The sequence below is a fragment of the Myripristis murdjan genome, chromosome 18 (genome assembly GCF_902150065.1).
Source record: "Myripristis murdjan chromosome 18, fMyrMur1.1, whole genome shotgun sequence".
Lineage (NCBI taxonomy): Eukaryota > Metazoa > Chordata > Actinopteri > Holocentriformes > Holocentridae > Myripristis > Myripristis murdjan.
Window position 1 is genome coordinate 10,165,408 of NC_043997.1, and position 16,090 is coordinate 10,181,497.

A 16,090-nucleotide genomic window follows, 5' to 3' on the forward strand; every position below is an offset into this window, starting at 1 on the left:
ATGTAGCTCTCAAATGAATTTTAATCAAATTATTTTTTGATTTACATATTCATTTAATCATTTAGCTGTAAACATTTTATGTATATTTACTTTCACTATGTATTACAATCATTTGATTTTTGTTATGTTCAGCCCTCACAGTTTTCCATAAGGAATGAGACTGGAATTTGAACCGAGAAAAGCTATATCATTCAAAATTTTACAGGTATTAGGAGACGGATATTGATATTTGATAATCAGCAGCTCCACATTCTTTAAAGTCATAGCATAAAATGAACTGTGCAGCCTGGACTTGATGATCCTCGTATTCAGCTACAAAAAACTCTGTCCAATAAACAACCTGTTGTGGAGTCCGTGTGATTTTTGTTCACAGGCTACGGTTTGCTCGGGCCAGGGAAATCTCATGGAACCAAATACAAAAATGTAAATGTCAACTTTTCCACTGTTGCTCAGAACAAAGAAAACAAACCATAGGTGTGATCACACCCCCACACACTCTGACTTGCTTTTATACATATTTATTCAATATGAAGTGTAAATCAGCAGCGGTCCTGATAACAAAGCAAAAACCACTTGCTGCAACCACAGCGTGGCTACAGAGATATTTGGAAAGAGAAAGCCTTCTTAGCAGTAGAGCACTGAGCTGGACTTACGCAAAGAATCTGGACAAACCCTCTGTGACAGAGATGCGACATGAAATGTTTGGAGCAGTTTCCAGGGATGTGCCTCCATGTTGGGAGAGTGAAAGAAAAGCAAAGAGCATAGAGCATAGAGCAATGCCTAACCGTCCCCTTCCCCCATTACAACTTAATACTGTTTTCATCCTTTGAGGGAAATTAAAAAATTGAACTTGAGAAATTCAATTAATGGGCGACTTTCAAAACATTTTAACACACATAGAAAAATAACACTTCATTGTGCTGAGGAGACAATGACAGCTTTTTTTTTTTTTTTTGGTGTTACTCATAGCCACTGCCCTCCAAACACTGCATGACCGAACTCCCCTCTGTCAGCAAACCAATGCACCATCACCACGATGTACAGATTTTAAGGCGATGCAGATCGCTATAAACTATGACGGAGGTTTTTGTCATATTTTAGCATGTCTTCTTGCCTTGATTTTGTTCTGGTGGAGATTAGTTGCAGCTGCAGGCATACTCCATGTTCTACTGGCAACTTTGCAACTTTGAAGTTCATGTTAAAATGAGACTGTAACATTAACGGTTAACATACTGGAGCATAATGTCTATCTCTCATGATGACGAGGTGTGTGCAAAATTTGCTCAAAACAGAGAAGTGACAACATTCATCTTTCGTTGTGAATCCTACTCATCTGTCGCTCCAAATATTTGCTCATGTAATGTAAACCTAAAATAAAAGATATTGCTAACAGCCGATATCCCTTATAAAACACATGGTAAACAATATTAAATTAAATGTAAACAGGTGATGAGCAACAGAACCATCTGGATAGTGACCTTTTCTAATAACTGTGCAAATTACTTTCAGAATTCAGAGCTACATATACTTTTTTTTTCTCTCTCTCTACAGTGTCTGTGTTTGGTTTAAACAGTGTCTGGCGATTCAATCCGTAGACCAATAAGCTGTTTTACACTGCTACATTCTTGCTCGACTCAGCACAACATCAACAAATTGCTTCACAACACCAACAAAAACAAAGGGTGAAAAAAATCCCTTCTATCTTGTCTCCTTCCTCTGGTTAAACACTTGTCTGTCATCTAGTATTACTGTAGGATCACAGGAATATTTGGTGTATTTATATTGGGTTGCCAAGGATGCCTGACCCTTGACCTCTTTACAGCTGTTCACCTGTATTGTTAGTAATCTGGGAGTCTAAGCTCACTACAGCGTCATTGCAAGTTGCTTTGTATTAGTGTGCCAGATAAAGGAGGAAGGAAATTAAACAGTGTAAAAACACACTCATCGATAAGCCCATAGCTTTTGTTAGTGCTGTGAGGGATGAAACACCAATTATTGCAGGAAAGCCATGTATAAAGAACTGACATCTTGGACAAAAGTGAACTCATTACTCAATACTTTAAAATTAAAAAAAAAAAAAATTATCACAAAGCCTACAAACAGAAATACTGTAAAATTATTTGGTTTTGGCTTGAGAATTTATGGCCATTACAAGTCATGTAGGTAAGCATGTTGCTGGCGTTGTTGAAAGTAATTTGTGGCCTTTGTAAGAAAGAAGGCTGAGACATAGTGCAGCAAAACAAATGCGAGTGACGTCAATGGCTGCAACTGCACCTGCATAGTTTTTAGGGTAGTTGATGTGACAAAATGTAGAAAGTAAATGAGTGCATGTCGAAGAAAAACAATACTTGTCATCGTTTTAAAAAGCACTTTTCAATTTTACACCTCATTTGCACAACTGTTTCAAATCTGTTATTTTGTGATTTGGCAATGTGCAAATAAAGTAAACAAAGACAAAAGCAGAAATTCAAAATATCAAGACAAGCTTTTAAATTGAAAATGGCTCCTGTTTCATGTTCATTTAAGATCGTAATATTTCTCGTCACCGTCAGTCCCACTTGTACTATCCTTAATAAAATAATCTAGAGTACACTTTTGTGGTCACTATTATGCAATAGTATTTTAATTTGTTTAATTGGAATTTATTTTAGTTTTATTGTTATTGTACCAATTATTGTTTGACTGCAAATAAATATTACTATGCTGAATGAGGTGTTGAGCAGTGTAAACACAGACCCATCAGAGAGAAGTGACACTGATGAGTGTGTAGAAACAAACTATAGGAAATCTTATAAAAGCCAGTTTCTTCTCTATACAGTACAAAGTACAGCAACAAAATAATAAATAACATGCAATAGACCGACACCTTTCACACGACTCTTCCAACCTTTACATATCTTACTTGTGTTTTTCAAACTATCTTTCAAATACTCAATGTGCACCTGAGTATCCTTTGTACAAGCTGGCAATCATTTAGGATCAAAGCGCCCCAGAGTGCCTGGTATTACTCTAGAGGCAACTGTACAAACAGACACTCAAATTTAGATTAAAAGAAACAAACGGTTCCCAAAGCAGCCTGGACCAGCTCACTGAAGCACTAAGCGTGACATATTCCAGCCAAATGTCCGGCATTCTCTCACACTTTAAAAAGGATCTGACCAACACTCCCACATCCTGGCGGTGTTCCTCAGGGGTCTATTCTAGGCCCAGTGAGAAGTTAATCCCATGAACGATTCCAATGATGATTGGTTGCCAGGCAACAAGGTACCTGAGCCAGTCAAGCAGCTGCCCATATAGAACATGTGTCTTCTCCCAACTGGCCGGAAGGGTAGGAGTTAAGGAGCATGCTCAGTATGAATCTTTGTCCTATTATCGATTTGAGTCACAACTGGTGACTGAATTCAAGGACAACATTTCATTTTTGGAATGACTCACTCTGATTCAAATTTGTTCACCACGATCTGAGCCTAGTTTGATTCAGTACTGTTAGCCAAAATTAAATATCCTTTTTTTCCAAAATGTGAAAAAGACATCATCAGTGCAAAGTGATTCATGCTAAAGAAGGAGTGATTCATCTTTTTTTTTTTTTTAGCAGATCGATTAATTTCAGTTGGCAAATTTTTTAAAAATTTCATCAATCAAAGAATCATTTCATGACATCACCATTGTTATCAGTCTCTCTAGTCTCAAGCGATCATACAAAGGCACCATTCTGTCGTGGACCAATGAAAGGATACGGGTTGTTCATCATCCTTTTTAGGTCAACTTTCTCGTTGCAGTACGGACATGTCTGCTTCTTACCCACAATGCACCAGCCACGGATGCAGAATTCATGGAATCTGAGGGGCAAGGAAACATTAAGGAACAGCACGTACAGTTTGACAATGAATAATGTTGCAAGACAGTCAATGGCAGTTGGCAATACAGCACAGGAAAAACAAAGTGCACGATGGAACCAGCAGAATAGAAAAAAAAAAGGATGATGGGCTTGTGTGCAGAAAAAAAAAATTACATTGTACAGTTTTTGTGTTGGAGTTATATAATTATCTTATCTTAAATAATACTAGTAATTCATATCGCTGTAAGTTTACTATACTGACATAGGCTGTCGTAGTGAATGAAAGTGTTCATATCTCCATAGGACAGTGTAGCACCTGGATTTGCTTGCATCCTGCGCCATGCAGGACACAAGCATCCCTGTCCCACTGCACTCAGCTTAGCGCAGTGCAAATGCATTGTTGCATCACGTAACACATAGACAATCAATGGACTCCATGGTGGAAGGGTGGAGTTTGCGTGTCCTATCAGAAAGGGCCTTAACTGTTCTACAAAAGCTGTAACACCCTTGAGGACAGTAAGGAATGAGGACAGAGCTGTGTTAAGGCACTTACCATCAAAATTACACACTGTGTTTGAAAATTTCTTTCATGGCATTTTACCAGAGGCGTTAAAAGTGCTGAGGCAACGAGCCTCTAGAGTTTAGAGATGATTATCCCGCTGACTAATGGTAGGCCATCCTCTCTAAACTAATTGGTCTATCAAAATGGTGCTTTAGATAACTGGGCCTCGTTCCCTCGACAATGCAGCGACCTGGATTCACCTCCTGGGGGAGGTAGAAGGACAGGAATGGCAACTCAGTCAAATTCATCTCCTCCCCCTCTCCATTATGAAACCACATATCTCCCTATTCCTCTATTGCTTTTTCTTCATCTCCAGCATTAGTCTATCTATCACCTTCTATCAATTCTCTCTAAGGCACTGTATTTATTTAAAAATGGGCAATAGGTAAGGTTTTTCCAAAATGATCATCATATATCTGAGGGGGAGTAGATTGGCCTCTTCATCAACTGGCAAACTTTCCAAGTCACAAGAGTGCACACACACACACACACACACACACATACAAACACACACAAATACACACACACACACACACACACACACACACACACAAAATGAAGGGTCAACAGAGTGGCATTGTGAATATGGAGACATGACATGGATTCAAAACTCTTTGTTAGCAAGCATCGCCCTGTTTAAGTGTCCTTGGGTAAGACACAGATTCCCTACCAGTTACAGGAGACCTCTGACCTTTCTGTGAAGGCAACAGTGGGAGAAAAGAGGATTTATCTCTGGGGAAAAACAAAGCTTAAAATCAGAGCTGAAGGATACATGTGGTTACAGGAGAGCTGGTAGGTGTCTTCTATAAATCCCTCCTCGTCCACATCAACAAAGATCCTCTGACCGCACACAGCACAGATGTCATTAGTCAGACTCCTGCTGGGCATGCCACCCTTGTTGTAGTACTGAAAACACACAAACAAAAACACAAACACACAATAAGCTTAAACTGATACATTTGGCCAGCCTTTTATTAAACTTTGCATACTGGGTAAGTTCCTGCATGACCACATCTACAGAAAAGCCTGCACTAATGTTATTCTTTTGACAATTTTCTTTATTAATTTTACTGTTCAGTGTGTTTATGTAGATGAATTCATCATTTAAAGATCTAATATATCGTAGCGTTTCCCTTTTTCATAGGAGTGGTGGGTCATCCTACTTCAAGTAGTTGCTAACCCTGTAAGCATTTGATTAGTCTGAGTTGAAGACTTTGTGTCACATAGGTAATATTCAGTGACAATGTTAAATTTTTGGCATGAAAACGGTCAAACAAGGTGATTTATTGCTTTCAGCTGTTTTTCAATCAACTGTGGAATTTAGAAATGGAAACGGGAAATTAGAGCTGCTCTTCATGGAAAAATAAATGAATGAATGAATGAATGAATGAATGAATGAATAATATTACCCCTATGGTAGAAGCCATGTAGTCAGAGCAGATCTCAGCAAAATCTCTGCCCATGATGCCGTAATAAAGTCCATAGAACAACATGATCACTCCTACATCCATAGAGTCCTCTGCCTTGATCCTGAAGAGAGAGAGAAAGAAAGAAAGAAAGAAAGAAAGAAAGAAAGAAAGAGACAGAAAGAAAGAAAGAAAGGTCTATCACTAATTTATTCATTTTGTTTTGGCAGAAATTACCTGTGAAGAGAATTTCAAGCCAGTAAACCTAACTACATCTGAATTGTGCTGAGCTCAACTGAAAAATTTAAATAGACAGAAGTGACTTTCTATGTGCAAAAAGCTATTGTGGTTTTTCTATGTTTTGGGGTGGTAAACAAACCCACAACGAATACACACACTATTTTCTAAGAAAGACAACAGGCTTTATAAGGAAAAAGGACAACAGTGAGACAAGGACATGAAGTCCAGCTGTGACTCGTTAAGCAGGCAGGATGCAGATTAGCCTTACTCAGTATTAATCTAAGCATGGCAGTGCAAAGATTTTTTTTAAACAGCTTTTATGTGATAAAGTTTAGATTTATTAAGACTTTTAATAATCCTGAGCTGTTTGTAGCTTTTTACCCTGGTTTGGATTTGTATCACAAACACATTGGAAAAACACCGAGCTTGGCTATCAAGTACAGTTTGACAAGCTTCATTCAGCGGTTTCTGGTCTTGTTTTAAGTTTAAAAAAGACTGTTATCTGCTTTTAATGTGACTGTGTAAAAAGCGAGTCACCTGAAGAAGACGTTGAAGCCGAACATGGTGAACATGATGGCCAGGTAGCCCAGAACCCCCACCGCATAGCTCAGCTTGTAAATCAACAGGAACCACTTGTACACCATCCTGAAACAGAGCAATGCACTCATATTTCCATTACCACAGACCGTGCTTTACTGTAATGCAAATACACAAAATTATACTACAACCAAAATGTACCACAGCAATTTAAAATATACAAATGCACATGCGCATACACACAATTCAGGACCTTTATGCTTTCTGTCCCAAAAGCCCGTACGGAAATTGGAAAAGGGCATTTGTGTGTTCTGCACCCTCAACAAACTGAAATGACACTGAACAAATTAATCTCATGAAATGCCTTTAAATCCAAAATGAAAGAATCAGATGCAAATTTCTTAGAATGTCAGTGTTTCTAATACCTAACTCCTAGAATTTTCTCTTTTGTTTTTATTTATGCTGCTGCCTCACTTGAACAGGTTTCCTGTGAAAAAGGCATTAATTGGCAGACACATTTTTAATTCAAACACCAATGATGTCTAAACCCTGTTTTGTGGGTTTCCAAGTGTTATAGAGCAGAATGGTGCATTCAGGTGCAAGTGGTAAATTGGAAAAACAAAATTCCTATTTGGTAGCTAGCCAGACTCTTGTAACTTTTCACAGCAAGAGGAAGCCAAATCCACATCATCCTTTTCAAGATGCACATATCTAATAATAGAAATGTAACGCTATTTGGCAGCACAATTTACAAACTGATTTTTGTGTCGTACTGACATGGATGCCTGCACTGAAGGTGGGAAAACCATGTCCAAACATCTAGTAAGATATGGTATGCTTCGGAAAATAATGTAATGTAATGTAAAGCACATTTGGATTGTAGTTAATAGTCTAAACCATGCAAAACACTGATATGGCCTGTTCAATGCTTTTTAACCTGCCTATTAGCCAATGTTTTCATGTTCAAGCCAAAACTGGCTTGTATTTTCCTGTAATGTGGTTTCTTTCAGCAACTGTTTCCTGAATTCAGAAATAAACAAATCTGTTTTCCAATATGAGCATTAAAAAAATAGTTCTGGCTTCCTGTATTGATGTATTTACATCTGACGAATGGCTGGCTTAAAACACCACTGTTACAAACTGGAGGACAAGAAAATGTATACAAAACAGAAAATCCACGGTCACCAAACCTAATCAGGGGTTGTTCCTTTGTCGGCGACTGTACGAGCTTGTGGCAAGAGCTTCACGTCTTACCTGGGCGTCCTGCAGGACAGAGGCTTGCGAGTGGCTCGGAAAATGACATAGCTGGTGATGACGGAGAACATGCCCCACATGGACAGGAACCTCCACCAGTACAGTTTGATGGTGAAGTACAAGGGCACCACCCACATCTGGACCAAGGTCACTAACTGGGGAAGAGACAGGGGGGAATGATGGCGCCTCTTTTAACTCTGCAATGACCTTACAGCCATCAGGGACAGCATTTACATTTAAATGGTACAAAAACACAATCCAGATATTCATATTTATCCGCTCTATACTTAACCCTTATTTTTCCACACAGAACTTTACATTCCTGCATTCTTCCAACTTTTTTCGACAACTTATGGGAACAACAGCATTGCGCATTTTTACATACTGTGCTAAAATGCTGACAATTTTACGGTGATGTAGCCGGGAAAACCCATAAATGATTTTTCCACCTATAGCAGGTTTTACATACAGTAAGAGACTCTGCTTGAAATTTCCCCAACTGTGGGACTAATAAAGGAATATTTTATCTTATCTTACCCTTGCCCCAAAATTCAACATTAGTCGTTCTTTTGAGCATCAAGGTGAGATGAAACTGAAAAAAAAAAAAACTGAATCACTAAGTACTGTGATTCTTCTTGATGACTAATGTCTCTCATTTTTGAAGCTACAAGCAGAGTTTCAGGAGCAGGACCACACCTCAACCACACCTCTTCCGGCATTTCCTATAAATAAATACCCAGCTAACCCTGTCCTACTGTTCAGCTCTTGTAGTCTGCACCCCTCCCTCCCGCCACATTTCTCCCCTCTCCTTGCTCTTCTCTCCTCCATAGGGTCCTAAGAGGGGGTCCATCATGCCCGGGTGCTACCTTGGATTCCCCCACTGCAAAAACTCAAAATCTTACCAAGAATATTTGTCTTATTTCATGTCAAAATGTCTTATTTCTAGTCAAAATATCTCATTACACTTAAAATAAGACATGATCACCTAAGAAATAACTTGTTCACTTGTTTCAAGTCAATATTCACTTGAAACAAGTGAAAATTTGCTTGTTTCATTGGCAAAATTTGCCAGTGGAACAAGTCAAAATTCACTTGAAACAGGTGAAAATTGTCTAAAAACAAGTTATTTCTTAGGTGATCATGTCTTATTTTAAGTGTAATGAGATATTTTGACTGGAAATAAGACATATTCTTGGTAAGATTTAGAGTTTTTGCAGTGCCTACTGTAGCTTCCCGATACACAATCAAGTTCAAGCCTCAAACAATCCTCATCATATCGACAGATCACTCTTGTTGATCTTCCAGCGTCCCACTCACATTGTACGATCTGTTGTGCCGCTGTTTCCACTGCACCAGGACTATCTGAGCCACCACCAGGGTGGCGATGAGGATGAGCACCATCTCAGCGTGCATGGCCTCATGACCCCTGTGTTTCACATGGAGGCGTTCATGTTGCACCCTGCCACAAAACAGAGAAGAGGGGCAGAAATATGGAGGAAAAGGGGGGTAAGACAGGAGATGAGGGAAGAGGGGAGGGGTATGGTGAGAAAGCAAGGAAAATACACTGGAAGTTAACTTTAAATTCAACTGTGGTTGCCAGCACGTCCTCGTAACCTCAGGTGAGGGTGAAAAATGTCATTACTTACTTCCAGTTTTCTCTGTGCGTCATTTTTAAAAGGTCGTCCTGAAACCACAGACACACAAACAGGAGACTTGTGGGTCACACCGCACAGCTTTATGCAGTTAATCAGTCACCACAACAGACGATGAGTCGAGTTACAAACAAACAAACAAATCAGTAAACAACGAATGCTGTGTGTGTTGCCACGTCTGAACACAACTCCAGTCACAGCTGACCTGAACTGAGTTAGCATGCTAGCTAGGCGGCGGTGGCGGCTCATGCATTCCCTTCATTTCGACGTAAACCTGCACGTCGTTACTTCTATTTCATAGTCGGGAAACTGGGTAATTAAAATGAGATGACCTAATCTGTGTCTTACCTGGGGCTGCACCCCTGCCATTGCCTTTTTCTCCCCCTCGTACGTTAGTCGACTAACGGCAGCTAGCTCTATCCTGACAATTCCCCATTGTAAAATTTGACAGCTGCGTCGTGACGTAGCCCGCGTACGGAATAATGACAGGGTCAAAATTCTGTTCTCACTGAATACGCGAAAGGGAATGTACAGTTAAATAGTATTTCCATGGGTAGTAGCACTAATAAGACACTAATCACTGTGATTTGTACATACAAAAAGTAGTGGTAGTATTGGTAGTAAAATTAGAACAAAAACAAGCACAGGTTTACTGGATATGAGAAGCAATAGAAAATCCACCTGAACAGTTTCTGCAAGGTATATTTTCAGAACAAGGGCTTTGATAAGGGAAAAAAAAAAATGCACAAATCAACGTTTTAAAAAAAAAAAAAAAAATTGTGGTTTATCTCAGGATCAGCAAAAACAGTTTAGGCACATTCAATGGACAGCATTCGTTAGCTTTTACCCCACCACTCACCACAAAGATGAAAAAAAAAAAAAAATCCAGGCTCATTGTTTTTACATTTTATTTGGATTCATGAGACAATATTGCAGTGATTACATTTCTTCATGTCAGGGAACAATTACAATTAAAATCAGACCAACTACACCAGTCATTCAACTGGTTCTGATTCAGCTCTTAATGTGTGAAGCTATTTAAGGACAAACAATTTACCTTTTTAAAAAAAAAAAAAAAAACAAGAAAAATTAAGTCAACTACTCATGGGATACAACTTGACAAAGCAGTTAATACTGAAGCCAGCATTATCGCTAATACATACTAGTTACACACATTCAGCCTTTGAATGCCTCAATGATCAAGAGCTGACTGGACAAAAGCCCACGTCTTGCACTGAAGTCAAGTGAGCCGATCCAAATTTGGTCCTTCGTCTGGTAAACCTGTTGAAAAGACAAAAACAAAAATTTGAGCAAATGTACACAAAGTTACTGACTGAGCTATTCATGAGCACAATTCAATTCGCTCAGACATCCAAGGAAGGTTTGAACCATCTTTGGCCTTTCGACCTCTGGTGGAAACTACGAATGGCAGGAAAAGACGTCATCACAGCAAACAGGTCATTAAATTATGAGTGTTTTTTTTTTTTAGATTCACACAACAGAGATTTTAAACAAAGCCAATACTGAACTAACTCCCTGCCTGGTTCTACTTTCAGCAGACAAGATACATACCACCTTGAAAGGCCATGATCATCTTCACAGGTCAAATCTTCTGTTGCCTTCTTAAAAATCAGGACACACGCAGAGGAAAAGATGAAACCCGGGAGCCAGGACCCTCTTGTTCAGCTCCACCCTGAAAGCAAAATTTCAAGCTCAGTTAGCTTTTTAACAGGAAATCCACAAGATCAATGACACATTTTTAATAAAATCGCTCAGACATCCAAGGAAGGTTTGAACCATCTTTGGTCTCTCGACCTCTGGTGGAAACTACGAATGGCAGGAAAAGACATCATCACGGCGACAACTAGTGAGCAGGTGTGCAGACCAAGGCTGGGTTGGAGTCACAAAAAGTGAACGCCAATCTGAGTAAACGTCTCACACCCAGCCTTGTTCTAGTTAATCTTGACAAGATCAAACATGCATTACCATTTTCAGAGGCCACAGCTCATTGGGGAGGAGAAGCTTCAGACTTTCTCTCAGGGCAGACATGATGAAAGACCAGAGAGCAGGACGCTTCTGCAGATCCACCCTGAAAGCAAGAGGTAAGGTTGTGTTAATTCTGAATGTTACAGACAAAACAGAATATGGAGGATATTCCATCTTTGTAAAAATCGCTCAGACATCCAAGGAAGGTTTGGACCATCTTTGGTCTTTCGACCTCTGGTGGAAACTACGAATGGCAGGAAAAGGCGTCATCACAGCGAAACACGTCGGGTAGATTTAGACACATGAGGGTTCAGCTGGATTCATTAAACAATCAAGTGCAAGTTCTTAGTATTTCAAAGACTCGCATGGTAAAATCCAACTTGCAATAACAACTTAATTTAACAGGCTTTGTCATTAAATTCTCAAGACCACTGTGGCTTCATTTTATGCCATATTTGACTTGATTTGCACTCAATGCAGTTTCAGAAGAAAAAGATAAAATGAATGTCATACCTTCAACAAACTGCAGCTTCTAGTGCTTTTGGTTTCCAGACTCCATACAGGTTCAGCCAAAGAGCAGAAGGTCAAGAGGTTTCCACACAGCTCCCTCCTGAAATTGAGATTCCGGTTAATTTCTTAGCGTAAAAGATTCGGCACAAGATGCACGATATTCCCTTGATTATTATAATAAATCGCTCAGACATCCAAGGAAGGTTTGGACCATCTTTGGCCTTTCGACCTCTGGTGGAAACTACGAATGGCAGGAAAAGACATCATCATAGCGACAACTAGTGAGGAGGAGGGTGCGTCTACAGACCTGGGATGGGCTAATCTGACTTTCACGAGTCAATTCAGGAAGTGGATTTTATTCAAAAAAGGTTAAATTTGGGGGGGAAATAAACATGTACCCAAATTAGAATGACAATTTTGTAATTTTTATTGCCAAGACACTGATCAAACTTTGAAGATAGTGGCTCCTGGCATAAAATATCCACCAGCAGCAGCCTCTATTGGCCCATTTTAACACCAATTGTACAGCCCTGAATGAGATGTTTCATAAAAACTGGTTGCATTTTGAGCCGATTTAACTGCAATCCAGATTAGCCCATGCTCCGTCAAAGCATACAAACTCATCTGCTCACCAGTCCACACGCTCCCGGCACGGCTGTGTTCACACGCCCGGCCATCGTCAAGTCCTGCAGCGTCTCACAATCCTCAGAGCGACTTTTCTACAGTGTCCCTGAAGGCCATTCTCCACCGCAACAGCCCCATGTAACAAATGCTGGATGGACAAAAGCAAGCCAACAACTTTACACCAACATCTTAACACAGTGGCCATAATCTGCAACACAAGTCAGTGGCTCATTTGCATAATTTAATAATAAACTCAACATTAGGGGAAATAGCCGGTCACCACTAAAAACGTGTGCTAGTGTTATACGCTGTCACATGGCATCGCAAAGTCCAACCAAAACTTACAACGAAACTTTTTGCCCATAAAACGCAGTCCTCTTTAATACTGTATCACATGAAAAAAATATTTTTAAAAAAAATATTTGTGGATGACATTGCTGAATTCTAGTTTTGGCATTTAACCCTCCTATGATCTTTTTGGAGTCAATTTGACCCCATTCAACGTTTAAGGTCTCTAAACACATGATTGGCATCTTTTTTTTGCTTCATTTTGCAAAGTACCTGATATAAACTTGAGTTACAATTCATCAAAATCATTTAACAATTTAAAACTGAGCCCAAATTAAAAGACAAATGTAAATCTGGGGGTGAATTTACTTAAACTACACTCCTAGTTGGAGTTTTATTCTAGCTGTGAGGTTTGTGTGATCCTGGCCTAGTCCCACAACCCAATCCCGGCCACGTGCACGCTGGAAACACGGCCTGTTACTATGGAAACACGTGTAAATCCGGTCTAGAACAACCAAATTTAACTGCAATAAAAAACAAGCACATTAATGACTTTGTAGTGTAAATATTCAACAGCCTTCAGATTCCTGTGGCTAAAAAAAAAACCTTATAACTTTGCTACCTGAGTTGCAAACGTTACGTCACCTGAAAAGGCCATTTGAGTTCATTTAGAAAGAAAAAATGTTACTAGCTAGTTTAAGTTAATGCCATGAGAACCACGTTTTAACAAAAACAAAAGGAAACTCATGAGAAATGATTCGCCACTCTTTAAACTAAACTTGATTCGGTAGGATGTGAGGAAAAAAGTTTTTTAAAAAGTTAACGAACATTTTTCAGTTTGTGTAAAAAAACGCGAGAACTCGTCTCTCATACAGCTCTGTGGGACTCACGCCGCCGCCTCAATCTGTGAACATCCTTAAACAAACTCAATATTTGAGCTTAAATATCGGTAAATATGTTTCTGCGCGTTGCTACCAACACGCTTGATTTTATATTGTACAAAAATAAATCAGATTTAGGCCGATAGTTACCTTTCCATGATTCTGCGTAAGGATACGCAGCTGCCTCTCCGTCCGCCAGAGAACAAGTGCCGCTTCCGGGGATTTTTTCAGAATAAAAGCGCTGCTTTTCTTCTTCGTTTTCTTAGCTGCAGCCCGTGGACGCTCGTGCTGCCCCCCATAGGCTGCCATGTGCACCTCTTTTTTTTTTTTTAATCCTTTTTTCTCTCATCACATCATCATCATGTTTATCCTACAAACCTTTCTATCTCTGTGTCAGTCTCATATGACAACCCTTGGCTTCTGTAGAGATAGGCAAAACTTAAAATAGTAAAATAAAACTCCAAACAAATTAAATTAAAACTCCAAACAGCAGATAACAAGCCAATAAATGGTTTAGAGTGCAAGACAAAATAATAAAATAGTGCCAGGGTATTAAAACAAAAACAATCAAGAAAATAAAAGGCTTTTACATCCACTATGCAGGGAGGAGTAAACATACAATAACTGTAATGTGTTCTTATTTATAGTATGCAGAATTTAAAGAAACAAGCGTTGAAACAAGCTGATCCACAGAATGTCACTGTTTTTCAGCTTGAACTGGTCCAGCTGCCTTTGAGGTGAATAAATCATGAAGACCTCATAAAAACTGATTCACAGCAAACAAATATTTTAAATAAGTCCAAAACAAAGTAAGACTGTACATAACAGGCTTTGCAGGGAATGAACAACACATCCCATAAGTGTTGCTTTTTGAACACTTCTCTTCAGAAGTTATCGTTATCTATAGTGATGATAATAATTTCTGATTTATCGTACACAGATATAGTGTTTATTATTGCATGGCTCTATTTAACGCTCTAATTTGATGCTCAGGTATTTTTGTTTGCTGGCTGGGAGGTTTGCTAACCGTGCGACTCAGACAAGCTCGCCATGTCCACGGTATATAACAACAGTGTCTCTGATTGGTGGAATTTGTTTTTTTGGGTCATAGAAAGTAGAAAGGTGCTTAAACAGGAATTAGAAACTAAAAAACAGTTTCTTAAAAACAAAGTGGAAAGCAGACAGACTTTCACTTGAGGCTGACAACACATCGCAGATTTTAACTGGTTGCTAGGAAGCCCATATTAGTTATCTTGCTTCTTTTTCTCTTGATGTGCATTTCTACAGCTGCACACCACTTTAGAGAACACTTTGCAGTCAGTAATCATGTTGGTTATTGTATAAAAGCTATAATATCTTTGAGGAGTCTACTGTATGTTATAGTATGGTATGCCCTGTGTGTTTAAGCCTCGCATTACTGTAACAAACTCTTTTTTCTTACCCAGACATGTTATCCAGCAGCAGGTTGGATTATAATACCAGGTGTAAATGAGGTGCCAAGGACATGAGATTAATTCTTCTTCTTTCCAGCTCTTGTAGGATTTGACCACAATATCTACAGAAGGTGAAACTACAGAGGCTTCCGGCGCAAAGTGATTTAAACTCCAAGGTGCCTGAGAAACACAAACGGAGAGATGATAATGTCACGAAAAGAGAAACACAGAAAAATAAAGGTGCTAAACAGAACCAAACATGGTCTTTCCAAGTGGTGCCATAGAAGAACCATTTTTAAAAAAGGTCTTTCTGGACCCAACTGGTTCAATAAATAGTGTAATGTAAATAGTTCTTTAGAAATTTTTCAGAATAAAAGGTTCTTAGAGTATTTTAAATCAAATTATTATGGGTTGGTCGAAAAGCAACATGAACATGTTGTTGGTCGTTTCTCGCCGTTCCTTTTTCCCTCATTCGGTTCCAGACCAGGTATTAAAAATGTCAGCTGTGGCATTTTTCACTGTTTTCTGATGGTTTATAGACCAATACATCAGTCGATTAAATGAGAAAATAATCGATCATGAGAAGAATTGTTAGTTGCAGTCCTAATTTCATGTTATCACCACAGAAAAACTCCAATAAAAAGAGACAGGAGAATGAACTGCAGCTCCTAAATCTCCAACACCTCCAGTAGCGCCCTGGTGTTACTCAGGTAAACGTGGAGTGTGAAAGAAAGAACGGCTGGAAAAAGCATGAGAGCGAAAGAGAAGAATATAAAGGAGCTGTTCTTGACATTTTATTTTTTATTAAATCGATTAAAGGCAGTGGCCAGCGTGGTCAGACGATTCCAAAACCAATGACAATCACCTCAAACCGAGACA

General features: G+C 39.1%; 1 protein-coding gene, 1 long non-coding RNA gene and 4 other non-coding genes across 8 annotated transcripts; all 6 read right to left on the reverse strand.

Moving 5' to 3' along the window:
* Positions 1 to 502: 502 nt before the first annotated feature.
* Positions 503 to 9,858, reverse strand: rnf175 (ring finger protein 175). Its single transcript, XM_030075575.1, has 9 exons — positions 9,838 to 9,858; positions 9,484 to 9,521; positions 9,155 to 9,296; positions 7,838 to 7,992; positions 6,584 to 6,691; positions 5,810 to 5,930; positions 5,173 to 5,306; positions 3,738 to 3,839; positions 503 to 3,316 (listed from the first exon to the last, which is right to left on the reverse strand). The coding sequence occupies exons 1-9, from the start codon at positions 9,856 to 9,858 to the stop codon at positions 3,196 to 3,198; spliced, it is 942 nt and encodes a 313-aa protein (XP_029931435.1). The 3' UTR covers positions 503 to 3,195.
* A 522-nt stretch (positions 9,859 to 10,380) lies between these two features.
* LOC115376110 (uncharacterized) lies at positions 10,381 to 13,997 on the reverse strand. Of its 3 annotated transcripts, XR_003929777.1 has the most exons (6): positions 13,929 to 13,997; positions 12,618 to 12,757; positions 11,989 to 12,085; positions 11,476 to 11,578; positions 11,062 to 11,182; positions 10,381 to 10,770 (listed from the first exon to the last, which is right to left on the reverse strand). It is a non-coding gene; the product is annotated as an uncharacterized LOC115376110 (long non-coding RNA). The 3 variants fall into 3 exon arrangements; XR_003929776.1 differs by lacking the exon at positions 11,989 to 12,085; XR_003929778.1 differs by lacking the exons at positions 11,989 to 12,085; positions 13,929 to 13,997 and adding an exon at positions 13,726 to 13,858.
* Positions 10,850 to 10,942, reverse strand: LOC115377196 (small nucleolar RNA SNORD14). The gene has a single exon (XR_003929946.1). It is a non-coding gene; the product is annotated as a small nucleolar RNA SNORD14 (small nucleolar RNA).
* LOC115377194 (small nucleolar RNA SNORD14) lies at positions 11,258 to 11,350 on the reverse strand. Its single transcript, XR_003929944.1, has one exon. It is a non-coding gene; the product is annotated as a small nucleolar RNA SNORD14 (small nucleolar RNA).
* LOC115377195 (small nucleolar RNA SNORD14) lies at positions 11,661 to 11,753 on the reverse strand. Its single transcript, XR_003929945.1, has one exon. It is a non-coding gene; the product is annotated as a small nucleolar RNA SNORD14 (small nucleolar RNA).
* LOC115377193 (small nucleolar RNA SNORD14) lies at positions 12,168 to 12,260 on the reverse strand. Its single transcript, XR_003929943.1, has one exon. It is a non-coding gene; the product is annotated as a small nucleolar RNA SNORD14 (small nucleolar RNA).
* Positions 13,998 to 16,090: the final 2,093 nt, after the last annotated feature.